Source organism: Uloborus diversus, chromosome 3 (assembly GCF_026930045.1).
Source record: "Uloborus diversus isolate 005 chromosome 3, Udiv.v.3.1, whole genome shotgun sequence".
Classification (NCBI taxonomy): domain Eukaryota; kingdom Metazoa; phylum Arthropoda; class Arachnida; order Araneae; family Uloboridae; genus Uloborus; species Uloborus diversus.
The window spans coordinates 155,444,455-155,459,552 of NC_072733.1; the positions used below are offsets into that span (position 1 = coordinate 155,444,455).

Genomic DNA, 15,098 nt, shown 5'->3' on the forward strand with positions numbered 1-15,098 from the left:
ACTGAAAGTTGGAAGAAGTCAAGGATTGAAGTCTAATGAATTTCCTCCAATCTTGCTCAAATGCATGTTTTGCAACTTGAAGCTGTGTCACAGACAGTTCTTCAGCTACTCCCCCCCCCTCAAAAGATTGAAAAAAACATTAGCTATAAATTGATGGCTTGCAGATTTGTTTTATTCTGAAACACCCTAATTGAAATTTTTCCATGCATGTTTACATTGCTTTTGACATTTTTCTAGAAGGAAACAAAAGACTTGAGAGAATTGTGATATGAACCATGGTTTGCTGAAGTCTGCACACAATGTCAATGGCAGATTAAGCTTTAACCCTCACCCTTTCTCCCTCCTTGACCTGAACAGAAAAGGGGTAGAGAATGAATGCGTTCATAGCTGAGAAGTGAATGTCAAAATGAAAAGGTTGAAAATGGTAGGAGGGTGGATAAAATCAAGTGAAAAATTTGTGGAGATGTTGGAAACAATGCTTCATGCGGACTGAGTGCAACATAGGGGTAGATTAAACAGAAAAAGAGATGAGAAAGCTGCACAATTTTACCCTGTGTACTGATTGGAGTGGCTAATTTAGGTGCATCTAGCATTTGAGGCAGTGAGAAGCAAAGGGATGTAAGTGGACATTTTCAAGTTTTGAGTGAAACGCATTTAAAGATAAGGTCCTAGATAGGCTTTCATGAAAAAGTTTTATCATGCTACATAAAAGCACTTATCAGGGCTACTAGTACTATCTCTTGCCCCACAACAGAGGAGAAGTTCACCTATCATTTATACTGGTTATCTCCAAATTTTTAATTTGGTCACTTACATCCCTTTATTTTTCCCTGCCTTATTTCACAATTTCCTTTGTGCCTCCTCAGGGACATTCACTCTCCTTAATGGGTTATCTCTCAGTTTGGAATGGTCTTTCAAGATGGCAGTTTAAACAGTAATATTATAATGCTAAGTATGCAGTTTCCGTCGAAAATCAGTGGTGGTTGGCGAACAGCAGTTTAAGGAGGGAAATTGTATTGCATTCCTATACAGAATGCTTTCCCAAATTTTTCTTGCCAAAGGTAAGGGGCGGCTTAAAAAGGTTCGACTGTCGAGTGCTCCAAATGTTTAATTGACTAGCTATCTAGTGATACTTTTGAATTATTGGTTAGCAGGTGATTTTTTTCTTCCAAAAATTTGAGATATTATTTTGAATGATTTAATTGTGGAATAATCAAGATATTTTTTTCAATATTTAAATAATGTCTTATCAATTTGTTATACAGATTCATCTCACAATAATAAGAAAGATCCAGTTTGTTGTTTAAATAAATTAAATGCATTGAGATAACTTTTTAAAATTTAAATAAAATATGAATTTGGCAAAAACGTTTGTATACTTATGAATTTGAATTTTGTTAATAGTTTCTTTTGCCAACTGAAGTAATACAACAAATAAGATACTTTATGCCAATTAAGTAGAAACTGATCATTACTCAAAAGAAATACATATTTCTAAAATTAGTAAAAACTTAACAAATCAAACAATATTTTAAGATTACCAATTTTCTTTTTCAAGACACTTAAAAAAAATATTTAACATTTGACAATAGTGCTAAATATATATATAAACACTCTCCACATAACTTAAGATAAAATACTTCTAATAAACTTGTAATAACACCACGTGTCCTCTTCTAATCTTTCATAAAATACTTTTAAAATATTGGTTTTAAAATTAGTGTACATTTATCAGCTAAATAAGTTTCATTGTAGTCCAGTCAATGAACACATTGTAGGGTGCATGGAATATGCAATAATTTTTAACTTCAGAATATTGTTAGGGGTAGTTAGTAAGTAAACATAATAAAAGTCCCAGCCCCTAGGGGGTGAGCTAAAGATGGGAGGGAGGGGGAAGAAAATTTTAGGTTTTTCAAGAAAATGTCCGAAACGGTGGAAAAAATGCGTTTAAAATAAAAGTTCAAGCTTAAAAACTTCATATGAAACTGTTTCTACACATATTTGTCAATTTTCCAACAATTTCCTGGGTATATGTTATGAAAAATTGATTTTCGGAAAAATTCTCTTTTTTTCAAACATTTGCCCCCTAGTGCCTCCCAGAATGAGTAGTCATGAAAATTGTCAATGACAAAGTTGTAGAGCTTTTTAAATTTCCTTCAATTTGATATGCTATACTGTTATATTTTATTCAACCAATCAAAAGTTACAGAATTTCAAACACACACTTTCATGATAAAAAATGGAACATTTGCCATTCACAAATTTCAAACTGACTCGAAAGGATCGCACACTTCCTCTTTCTCCAATGAATTCAACAATTCTGATGGACAATAAAGTATTTGTGGATTACTACAACAAATGTTTAAGGGGGGGGGGGGTTGTGAAATTGTTACTTAGTGCGGTGGCACAGCCATGGGAGGGGTTTTGGAGTTAAAGCCCCTCCCAGAACACAAGCACATTCATTTCCTCCTTTAAAATCAAGGGGAAAAAGCAGAGTATTTGAGCTTTTCCGAGCGGAATAGGTTTCAACAAAATATCTTACTGCTTTTAATGATCGGGAAGCAGCCGGAAATTATGTTTCAATTCTTAAATATAAAAGTTGTATTTCATAATGAGCAACCCACGTCCCCCTGGTATAAGATAACTAAAACAGTGTCAATAAAGCTCTACAAGGTTTCATGGTCTCTCAGCACTTCCATCACTGCACGAATCTGTTTTAGAGACATCTAGAGAGAGGAAATCTATCGTACTACCAGATTTTCTGAGGCTCTTAACCAATTCTTATCGAAAGATCGAAACCGTTATAGCATTTGACATTCATAAAGACATGAATGTATTTGAGGAGGAGATTTTAAATGATCTCACGAAAAACACAAAAAATGAATATAAGATTAAAGTAAAACTAATAATAAATATTCTGTGCTTTTTTCCACTTTCTTCATTTCATAGTGATATCAATACGAATTATTAATTGTTTTTAAGCAGTTACATTGAATGAATAATTACTAATCTGTAGAAATTCTTTGATATTGAATAATTACGCATTGTAAATGAATGGGAAAGAAAGCAACAATTTTCAATTTTGAAAACCCCTCCCAGAAAAATTTTCTGGCTGCGCCACTGACTTAGTGACAAGGGGGAAGGAAAGAGTAAGTGCGACATCAAGCATTTTTTAATACGAATATGTTTATGAAAAGTAGCTTGAAAAACGAACTTTGTGACTAAGGGGGGGGGGGTTAAAATGTTGAAAAAAAGTGTGACATTATTTATGGACAGCCCTTTACCAAGAAATTGGACGAAGATTTGCAAAATTACTTATATGCAGTATGAATTAATGGACTAAGCACGTGCAGAAAGTCAGCACCATACATACTGTTTAAGGAAATTGATAAAGACATTGATTTAATTTAATTTGAATTTGTTGTCACTGAGGATACATAGTCTACAAAACTGTTAGGCAAAGAGAGATGAGTGTATAAACCATATGGACATCAATGTCAGTTTGAAAATTGAAACGAGGGTATAGTGCCTAGAAAGAGTAGTGTGCCGACCGGCGCTTTTTTCCCCACGATTCTTGAAGACAAATTGTATGAAAACCGCTAGATGGCAGTGCGGTCGAGATGTACGTTCAATTTCGCGGTGTTTATATTAGTAGACGAGGGATTTTGTTACAATTTAGTTCCGCGTTTTTCTTTTCTACCTTTATTTCGTGAATATTTCATGAAACAGCGTTTAAGGCTTTTAACGGAGGCATCAAAGTTGAACATTGGAAGAAATAAAGCTTTATCTTGTTTCGTACCAGGGTGCAAAAGTGGGTACAAAACATGCAAGGAAAAAGTTACGCTTTTTCCAGCAGATGAAGAAAAACTAAAGTGGAACTCGTTAATTCCCAGGTTAGCTAAAGTTTTTGATCAATATTGCTCATTTTGTGCTCTGCATTTCGAAAAACATTTTATTGAAACGCATTTTAAGCATATTTTAAATGGTGAGGAAGTTTTGATTCCTCGGGGAAAACCTTTTTTGAAAGATGAGGCTATTCCGACAATTTTCCCAAATCTGCCAACATACTTTACTAAAAAATTACCAAAGAATAGATCCATCAGAAATTATGCAGTTAAAAAAATGTTCCTTGTTTGAAAAAGATAAAACTTGATCTTTCCGCAGATGAAAATGAAATAACCACGTAGCTTTATTATTAGTAGAGACATAAGAGACGCGCAGTTATTTAATACTCAGGGGCCATTCATTAATTACGTAATAATGATTTTGGCAATTTTTTATCCCCCTCCCCCTATTCTTACATAAGATTCCATTTCGTTTTTCAAAATGATAAAATAACAAATCTTGGAATCGTTACATCACTGGAATCGTTTTTAAATTGACATTATTAAATTTAATTTTTTGCGTAAAGAAATAGTTACTGAAAAGTTATAATCTAAACTAAATGTTTTTTTGACATTTTTTTTTAATTTTTTTTTTAAAAATATTAATTAAAAATAAAACATGCCATACATAATGCGACTCTTTTATTATATTTTACACTATTCATTCTTTGTAAAAAAAATAAAAAAACGTCTTATCCTAACGCGTTTCTTACCTTCCATACGCAAATAGAACATAATCTCTGCCAAATCACTTGTTGACCGCGCAATTTCTAATGAGAAATACAGACTTGGAAAATTTACGTAAGAATGAGTTTGACCCCCCCCCCCATAGGTACATAGAGGCTTTTCCAACCCCCCTCCCCCTTGGGACCCTTACATATTTAATGAATGGCCCCTTATAGTCTACTATTTTCATTGAAGATAAATTAGCATAAGGTAATTTTATATTCTTCAAAAAATAAATGAACACCCATGTAACAAATAACACTTATTACAGAATTTGTCTTTTGCGCAGAAATAAGTTCAATCCGAAAAACGGGACTTAAACTGCGAAATGAGCATGCAATCGCTGATTTAAAACGAGTCTGATTGAGGAGCATAATGTACACCTCGAGCATAGCGCCATCTGGTTTTTCCTCAGATCTGACCTCACTTTTTCCCCGTCGATCGGCACACTACTCTTTCTAGGCACTATAACGAGGGTTAAACAAGGTTTCTGTCCAAACTTTCATAATAATAATCAGCTGACAAATCCGCTAATGATGAAGCTGTTAAAAAACGAGACAAATACGCTCCGAGCTTAGGCGATGTTAACGTTAATATTGCAAAGACGGCTATCATCAGATGGCAAAATTTTTTGCTAGATATCATTTGAGAGGAAGTCCTCCTTGTTGTTTTCTTGATAGCCAAATTCCAAACTGATCACAACATTCTGCTGTCAAAATGTACCGTAAATCTAAAATCATACAACATGTATCTAAGGTATATACCAACAGTTCTTCTTCCCCTGAATCCATTGAGACTGCTGGGGTCATATGTATCTCTCACGGTATGGTGCACTAGCCACAGAAAAGTCCCTCAACAAGTTCAGTTACAGATCAATTATCAAAGTAGCTGCAAACATCAAGTGTAATCTCCAACTCTGGCGTACTACCAGGTACACCTGTAGCTTTTAACTTAATGGTTAAGCTCCGAGCAAACTTAATGGTTAAGTTCCGATTGAGGGTTTGGGAAAGTGGGAATGACCAACTTGTGCCGAAACACTCGGAATCAGACGTTGCTCCTGACGGAATCTTGAAGATGATTTTGACAGATTGCTTTTTTCTACAAGTGACCCGAAGGTCACTTGTCGAAAATCATCTTTAAACTACTCTGTCGGAAGCTTCCATTGAAAGGACATTTGCAACAAAGGAATCAAAATATTTATCCAGGACGTAGGGGACGGCGATGACATCAATACATAACCAATTTCTTAGAACAATTTCTCCACTGCTAGTGAAATAAGCCTTCCACCTTAGAATAAAAGCAAAATGTCACCTTAAAGATGATATTTTCATTTTCTAATTATTGTCAGTCTATATTCCATATAAACACTTTCAAAATATGATTAGTAATAATGTAATAAAAACTATAATTACAAAAAGGTGCTGTTGGTCAGCTACATTTACCTTATTTTTTACTATTACTAAAATTTTTATTATCATGCTATAGCGTCACATATTATTGAGTACATGCTAGAACTTCATAGTTTTTGATTGCTTGTCAGCTGGGTGTCGCGATGAATGGGCATAGGCTTTGTATTTCTTTGGTACAGTAGAACCTGTGACAGTAGTACCACCCTTGTAAGTCGACCACCTGTCTAAATTGACCGCTTTTTTTCAGGCACGGAATTAGCCTTTATCATATAAATCAACCGTTGTAAGTGACCACCTGTTTAAGATGCCCACTAAAGTAGTGACCGCAAGTGGTCAACTTACACAGGTTTCACTGTATCAGGTTTGAATCTGCAGTTCAAGTGTTCAGTCCGTGGATTTTCAAGGCATAGAAAAATGTCAGGGTCCAGAGATAAAAAGAACAAGATATTTTTTCTCGAAAAGTATTGGTTTTCAAGAACGCCATAAATAAAAAACACCTGGAAATGTGACATATGTATAAAAACAATTTCACAATAAATTTAGTTAACTTTCACTTTTATTCGGAACACAGTTTACCTGCTGTTTCCAAGATTATGAACGTAGACCCTAATAAGGAAAACTCTGAGCAAAGATTACTTCAAGCAGAATTGAAGACAATAACGTCAAAAAGTACTTTGAAACTAAAACTAATTCAAAGTCTTTAATATCAAGACATACTAAATCACATTTGATAACCTCAAGAACATTACCAAAAATTCCTTGCTTACTTCCATCGAAGGGAGAAAGATCAATCGTCATATCTGGGACCACTGATAATTCGTTATTTTCTGTTTTTCTTTCTTTTTGTCATTAATGGGCACAATTCGTGTATATATGAGCAGCAGATGATCATATTCTCAGCTCGATTATCCAGTGTCAGATTATAAGGACACCGGAGTGTTCAGAAGGCAAACCACGGCCTTAACGGCTAACAATATACTTTTCTAGGTTATGAAATCACAGGAAAAAAATGACTATACACAGCAACCTTTATCTTTGTGAGTTCTTTAACTTCATAAATTAGGCTACAAAAACTATAAAGAATATTTGTACACATGAAGCAAAACCTGCAGAAAAATAATATCAGATTCTTTTTACATCAATCTTCTGTAATAACTTTTGCTACACTTTAGTCTGGTTAAAGACCGCTTGTTGATAACGCTTTATCATCAGTTAGACTTTCTGATAACGATGAAGTCACGATCTAGCGAATTTTTACTATGCTACATCAAAAAAGGGGGGAATGGCCTTATTGGTCTATTTGACATTATGTAGCAAACTCACCTACCATGAACACTTCACGGCGCATCTCACCTCTTTCTTCAGCACCTGAGGGTGCCGCGGCACCCAGTTTGAAAACCCTGGTCTATAATGTGGTTATGAGTTTTGAAAGAATACAATTCAACGATCATTTATAAGAAAGACCTTTGCCATGACGGTCTCATTCCCAACCTACATGCTTCATTTTTGGATAAGAACATATTTTCCTTCAGTTTTGAACAATTTACAGAAACTGAACATGAAACTTGAAGCGTACGACATTTCTTGAATTTTGTATAAATACACTTTTAAATCGGTGGACTAGCTTTATCAGAAAAAATTTTGTATGTAAAACCTGTATATATAATTTTATTCAAGTATTTTAATGCTAATTTTTAACAGATAAAAAGTGTTTACATTAGTAGCTACAGGAGAAATTGAAAACCACTTTATCTATAAACCAATTGATACATTACATTACTACACCCCAGGGTCCCCCGTACCTATCACAGATGTGGTTTACCAGTTGGGTAGGGCCCCGGGGGAAAGTTCAGCCTTAGTTCAAGTTACAGGAATTGTTACAGGAAAAAAAGTTACTGTAAAATATTCTTTTGTTTACAATACTTTGAAAGAATGAATATATACGTAAATATATTATTATATATATTAACCAATCGATACAGGTAATAAAACATCTGCACTAAAAATCAAACACATTGTAAAGGTTCTGACTTGGTCTTCTATGAATAAAAACGAAATGAAAAAAAATCCGATTCAATTTACAAATTTTGAAAATTTTATAAAAACAATATTAAAGTTATTTATTTATTTCAAATGGCAGAGAACTTGAGAAATTGGCAAAATACAAACAGAATTAAAACAAAGAATAGTGGGGAAAAAAGTCATTGTCTCAGCATTATTAAAGTAAGATTTGCAATTGGCTTTATTCTTAATGCAGTAAATCTTCATAGAGTTGTAAATCTTTCTTTTACGTTAAAATATTAATAGTTTTAATTTCCTTAGCAATTATTGAAACGTGTAACATTTTGCTGTTTCTTATTAAAGTAAAGATTCAATATGTCAATTTGACCAATTTGACAATTTTGACCAAATATGATCAATTTCAATATAATCTTCCTAAAATTTAGAGCCTTCATATCAATTTTTGTTAAAAACATTTCTTGCCTTAATATATATTTTTGTATTTACTGAAGTTTTTTTACACTGAGAGCAATTTTTGTAACACACATCTACATTTTATTTTTCTTAACCTTTGTATGTATTTTTGTATTCAAAATATGTCCTTAATTTAAATTATTTTCCTCAGTTCACTTTCGTTAAATAATGCCATAGGTATGGAGTTAATTCATACTGCATATACGTAGTTCTGCAAATCTTCGATTTCTTGGTAAGGGGCTGTCTATAAATGATGTTATACTTTCTTTCAACATTTTTGACCCCCTTCCCATTTGTCACAAATCACTTTTCATAAACTAATTTTTATAAACAAATTCATATTAAAAAATGTTCGATGTCACACTTCTTACTCTTTCCTTTCCCCTTGTCACAAAGTCAATTTCATGAAACCCCCCTTCCCCAAAAGCGTGACATTTCTCTTATAGTAATCCACAAATAATTCTTCATTGTCCATCAGGATTGTGGAATTCATTGAGGAAAGAGGAAGAGTGTGATCCTTTTGAGTCAGTTTGAAATTTGTGAATGGCAAGTGTTCCACTTTTTGCCATGAAAGTACTTGTTTGAAATTCTGTAACTTTTGATTGGTTGAATAAAATATAATAAACTAGCATATCAAATTGAAGGAAATTTAAAGCTCTACAACTTTGTCATCGATAATTTTCATAGCTACTGGCTCTGGGAAGCACTAGGACCAAATATTTGACAAAAAGAGAGAAGTTTTCCTAAAATCAATGATTTTCAGAACATATACCCGGAAATTATTGGAAATTTGAGAAATATGTGTAGAAACAGTTTCATAGGAAGTTTCTTTAGCTTGAATTTTTATTTTAAAGGCATTTTTTCCTCCATTTCCGACATTTTCTCGAAAAACCCAAAATTTTGTTCCCCCCTCCCTCCCACCTTTAGCTCATCCCCTAGGGGCAGGGTATGTTTACTTACAAACTACCCCCAACAATACTCTGAAGTCGACAGTTGTTGCATATTCCATGCACGTAACACCCCTGTTTTGAGCACTCATTGACTAGACTATTGTTTTAAATACAAATTATTATGTAAACTTACTGCAGAAAAAACTTTTCATCAACTGGTAAAGCTTGAATATTGCAAGAAAACTGTTGTGATAATGCAGCTGGAACAATAAGTTTCTGTTCTCCACAAGCATTAGGATCAGAGTGGGGAGGCCAGTTCCTAATAACCAATGGTACCTCATTAGTGCTCCTTTCTGGTACAGATAAGGATTCTGTACTAAATAGATTAATTTTTGAATCATTCTCCACAGAAGATAACCTATAAAAAAGAATTATATCCTATCAAACATATGAATATGCTTATTTTGTACAAACTGTTGAAATAAATACAATGGGATTCCCCTCGCTCCCTATAAGCATCTAAAATGAAAAGTAGGGTTATTAAGAAAAAAATGTTAATTCGGAAGTTCCATTTTAGGACAAACTAGGGAGGTCATGAAAAAAGTAAACTCATTCCATTTAATTAGCTTTATTTGTGTTGATAGTTGCTATACTTTTATTTAAAAAAAAAACATGAAAATTTTAAAAGCTTCTTAACTCAGTCTGACAACAGTGTATTATACATTTGACAGATATTTATCATAAAAATCTGTGAGCTTAAACTTACTTTATTGCATGCTAACTATACAAAATAAATGGAAAACAAGCTCTGCAAAATTTTATGAATTCTTTAAAATATTAAAATGAATAGTAGAACATTTTAGTTTGAAAAAGGCTTGTAATCTAAATAACAATATACAATTTTCTACAAGATCATCTGTCACAAAAATGTAACAATTGCAAAATACAGGTTTCAAAAACATCGAATTGGTAAGTCATCCTCCGTACAGCCCTGATTTGGACCCAATGACTTATTTTTACTCCCAAACATCAAAAATAAAGCACAAGGTTAACGATTTTAGACACCCAAAGAAGCGATCAATGCTTTCAATATGCACATTTTGGAGTTCTCAAATGAAATGGGAAAGATGCTTTAAAAATTAGTTTACATGCATACTAAATAGCCTTCATCTACACCAGGTATGCACAATCTAAGGCCTGCGGGTCAAATGTGGCCTGCAAAGCCCGTCAAAGTGAACTGCGGCCACAATGAAAAAAAAATTTTTTTTTTTGAAAAAAAATAAAAAAAAAATATTGGAACATTTTGTCCTTTGTGGTCAATTTTTTAAGAAAAGCTCCACTTTTTTGCTTTGATCTGCAAATCCGTTGGAAATACAGAGGAAGCTATCCAGAGAGACGCACATACCATTCAGCGATGATCTGAATGCCCACTCGCCACAACTAAGCAGCACACGATTCTTCTCCAATCAGGTAACAGCACTAATACGCACAATAAATGAGTGCGAGCGAGCACTCTCCTCTCGATTATAACTTTTACTTCTTCCTGGTGTTTTTGCTCACTGTAACCGTATTGCTTCTTGCCAAAAATAGCTTATTTCCCCTCGTGTTTCATTGTCTTTAGCCTATTGTTTAAAATTAATAGCGTCGAACTCTGTGTACATAAGCTTACAAAATGAGCGGAAAAATGAAAGGGGATTCCGGGAAGAATCTGAAATTCCACTATGATTGGACAGAAAAATATGGTTTTATAAATAATAAAGGTGTGATAACATGTTTGCTGTGTAGCAGCGTTATTGGCTTAGTAGGGGAGCTGCATTGCAGCGATTCATTGCATTGTTTGATGAAATTGTGGATTTTTTAGACAATAATGGGAAAGAAACCAGATGGTTAAAAGAACCAAGCTTTCAGTGTGACCTGGCTTTCCTTGCCGACATCACACATCGTTTAAATGATTTGAATGTGAAATTGCAGGGGAAAAACCTGTTTATTTTTCAACTAATGAACAATATTTGTGCTTTCAAACAAAAGCTGTGCTTGTTTAAAAGCCAGCCAGAAACTATGCAGATGGCACTTATTGACTTGCATTGTTCCGACTTTTTTTAGGAACCAATTTAAAGAAAAGTCACTGATGGACTTTTATAGTTCTTTGCCAGAGGAGTTTGCTCTTTTAAAATTAAATGCAGCTGCTTGTGCCACAATATTAGGCAGTATGTATATCTGCAAGCAAACATTTTCAATAATGAACTTAAATAAGTCTAAAACTAGAAACAGGTTACCAGACGAAAACCTTACTTCGGTTTTACACATAGCAACTACTGATATTACTCCCATTGTTAAAAAAAATTGTTTTTTCGAAAATTCAATCTCAACCATCTCAATAAATTTTTTTGCCACATTTATCTCTTACAGTTCCAATTTTCTTTTTCAAATCAACAAATTTTGTATATATGTTAATACTCATGTGTTTAAATTTCCATCAACAATTTTTGTTAATTTTCAATGTATTGAATTCAGTGCTTGATCAAAGAAATTCAAAGTTATCTAATTTGTCTTACCTGTTGTTTACCAACTTTGTTAATTTTTGTATCATATTTTTCAATTCTTTTTTACATTATCTCTATTGAAACAAGGTAATTAGCTGTGTTATTATAAATTTGCAGATTCTTTTCCAACAGAACAAAAAGTATATGTATTTTAAAAGAGTTTTACTGACAAGGGAAATATGTTAAGAATGTATTTTGCATGAAGCTATAGGTGGGGGGGGGGGTACTCAAAGTGGCCCTTGGTTTGACGTGTTCTGGTTGTTTTGGCTCAAAAAAGTTGTGTATGCCTGATCTACACTAGATCAACAAAAGTATTGGGACACTTTCAAAAAAATTCATTTTTACGCATTTATTGAGAAATTAGGAGACAAATTTTTCTGTAACATTTGGCACATGAAAAGTACGCTCCAGCTGTCATTTTCCAATAAAAATTTTATCCTCTCTGCATTTAGAGGACTAAAAACAAATTGAGAAAAAAAAGTTTCTGATCATCTTTCATAAAAAAAATAGCTGGGAATAAGCTATAAATTTTAGAAATAAGTTTTACTATGTGGAGTTAATTTTTATATTTTGGTGAAAATATCCCTTAAATTTAGGAAGATATAAGCATTTCTTTCAAAAATACAATTTTTTTTATACCTGTAAATAATAATACCTGTAAATTAACCTGCAATTATACAGGTTTTTGGCTCATAACATGCTGAGTTTTTTGTCATCCTTTACAAAACTATCAGAAAATTTGACAGCATACAAGTGACACTTAATGGAAATTTAAGTATCAAAAATTTGACGAAATATTAATGTTTAGAACAATTTTTTACTGTGCATCCGCAAAGATAGCAATTGATAACTTTCATAATTAAAGACCCTTGTAGATCCCTAACTGATAATCAAGTTTCAGCTCTATCTTAAATACTTAAAAAGATATCGCTGATCAAGCGATTCAAATTTCAATAATTCTTGAGTAGGCGACAAATTGTGAGGGATTATTCTCAAATAATTTGTTTTTATCATGAACCACACTGAACAATTTCATTCAAGAGTTACAAATTTGCAAGTGACCCCTTACGATTTTTTGTCTATCAAAGAATTATTGAAATTTGGCTCATTAGATCACCGATATCCTTCTTAATATTTAAGATATTGAGGCAGAATTTTATTATGAATTTCAGGCCTTAAATTATGAAGATTATAAATTACTATCTTTCGTACATGATGTGAAAAATAGAGTTCTTTAAATATTTCATCAAATTTTTAATATTTTAATTTCAAATTTTCGTATTATGTTGGTAGAAATTAAGCCCTGGCTACAAGTATTAGTATGATCTCTCCTCCATGAAAGAAAATTCTTGTCATGTCACTAAGCTTCTGCAGGCAAGAAAGATGAGGTTCTAAGTATAGAATTCTTATAAATTCTCATAGAATTCCATGCTTAGAATATATAGAGAGAAAGGTTGCCAAAAAGGTTGAAGATTGATTATTTATTTTATAGAAGTATGATCTTAGCCCTTAGTTTCTTTTGTCGAATTCCATGAACATTTTTGGACAAGTGACAAAGAAAAAAAAAGAAAAAAAAATGAATGCTTAGTGTAAAATTCAAAATCAATGCAATTGAATTTACACAAATACAAAAGTGATGACTAGCAACAGGCTCTGGGCCCAGCTAGGCTGGTTCCTAGTCAATTTACAATCCCCATTGGAAACCAGTGGCAGTCTTAAAACTATCTACTCCCTTGCTCATTACCACCTCTTCCAGTAAGCTGTTCCAAGGTTCCACTACCCTGCTAAAATAATAATTTTTCCTAATATCCATGTTAGTCTGAGACTTAAATAACTTAAAACAATGACCCCTTGTCCTGTTTTAAGTGCTAAACTTTAGCCCCGTAACATCTTTCATTTTAATAAATTTAAACAACTGAATCATGTCCCCTCTGTTTCTTCTTTGCTCAAGACTGTACATTTTTAGCATTCTGAGCCTGGAATCGTAGTCTAAATGAGAAAGTCCATTTATTAGCCTTGTAGCCCGCCTTTGAACCCTTTCCAATACATTAATATCTTTCTTAAGATAAGGAGACCAAAACTGAACAGCTTACTCCAAATGAGGTCTTACCAAACTTCTTTATAAGGGCAAAAGAACTTCTTTAGATTTGTTTGAAATAGATCTATTGATAAACCCAAGCATCTTATTGGCTTTTTTACTAGCTATGCTACACTGTTAACTAAACTTTAAATCCTGACTTATAAAGACTCCCAGATCAGTAATTTTTTCTGCCTGACTAATGACTGAACCTTGCAAATAAAAACTTGTACACTTATTTCCATGCCCTAAATGTAGACTTGAGATTTCCCCAACATTAACAGCCATACTCCATTTATCAGCCCACTCTGTAATATGATCTTGATCCTCTTGCAGCTGATTTCCTTGTTCTTCATCTTCTACAGTCCCCATAACTTTGACATCATCAGCAAAACAATTCATGTTCCCAGAAATATTTTTATGAATATCGTTCAGAAAAATAATGAACAAAACAGGCCCTTACAATGATCCTTGAGGAACCCCACTTAAAACCTCACTCCATTTAGAATAATTTCCCCTTACAACTACCCTTTGTTTCCTTCCGGTCAGCCAGTTTTACTCACATGAAAATTTTCCCTCCTACTCCTATATCAGTTAATTTGCTAAGTAGAGCAACTATTCCTCAAGAAAAGCAACACCAGAATGTTGTTCCAGTGCACTCTAGTACCAAAGCAATCTCTGGTTATATCCAAGTACTTTTAAAACCGTTTACCCGCCAATGTTCCAAAAATGGAACATCATATTTAAGTAAAATTTTTCCCAAGAAATAACATTAAAATAAACAAGCTTTTTTAAACACAGTTTAGTCTTATTTCAAAGTATTTTTTGATTTCCTGCTTGATTGTTTATATATTTTCAATTATTTATTGTGATTTTTCAAAGATGAGTGTTATTTTAGCTTTTTGCAACTTTTTCTTATAAAATTTACCAAAAATTGGCTTTTTCAGAAAATGTGATGATATTTATTATAGTTGTGAAAAATACTTCAATGTATGATTTTAAAATGCTTGTAGAAATGTACAATGACATTTCCAAAAGGTGTACCCCTTCAAAATAGCATGTTCCAATTTTGGAACATTGGCGCTTTTAGGGAG

General features: G+C 33.1%; 1 protein-coding gene across 1 annotated transcript in view; it reads right to left on the reverse strand.

The window, feature by feature from the left end:
• Nucleotides 1-15,098, reverse strand: part of LOC129218525 (putative uncharacterized protein DDB_G0271982) — a 39,005-nt gene that overhangs the window by 11,990 nt on the left and 11,917 nt on the right. The window contains exon 4 of the mRNA XM_054852814.1: nucleotides 9,578-9,802. Within this exon, the coding sequence (XP_054708789.1) occupies nucleotides 9,578-9,802 (225 nt within the window). The remainder of the gene's footprint in view (nucleotides 1-9,577; nucleotides 9,803-15,098) is intronic.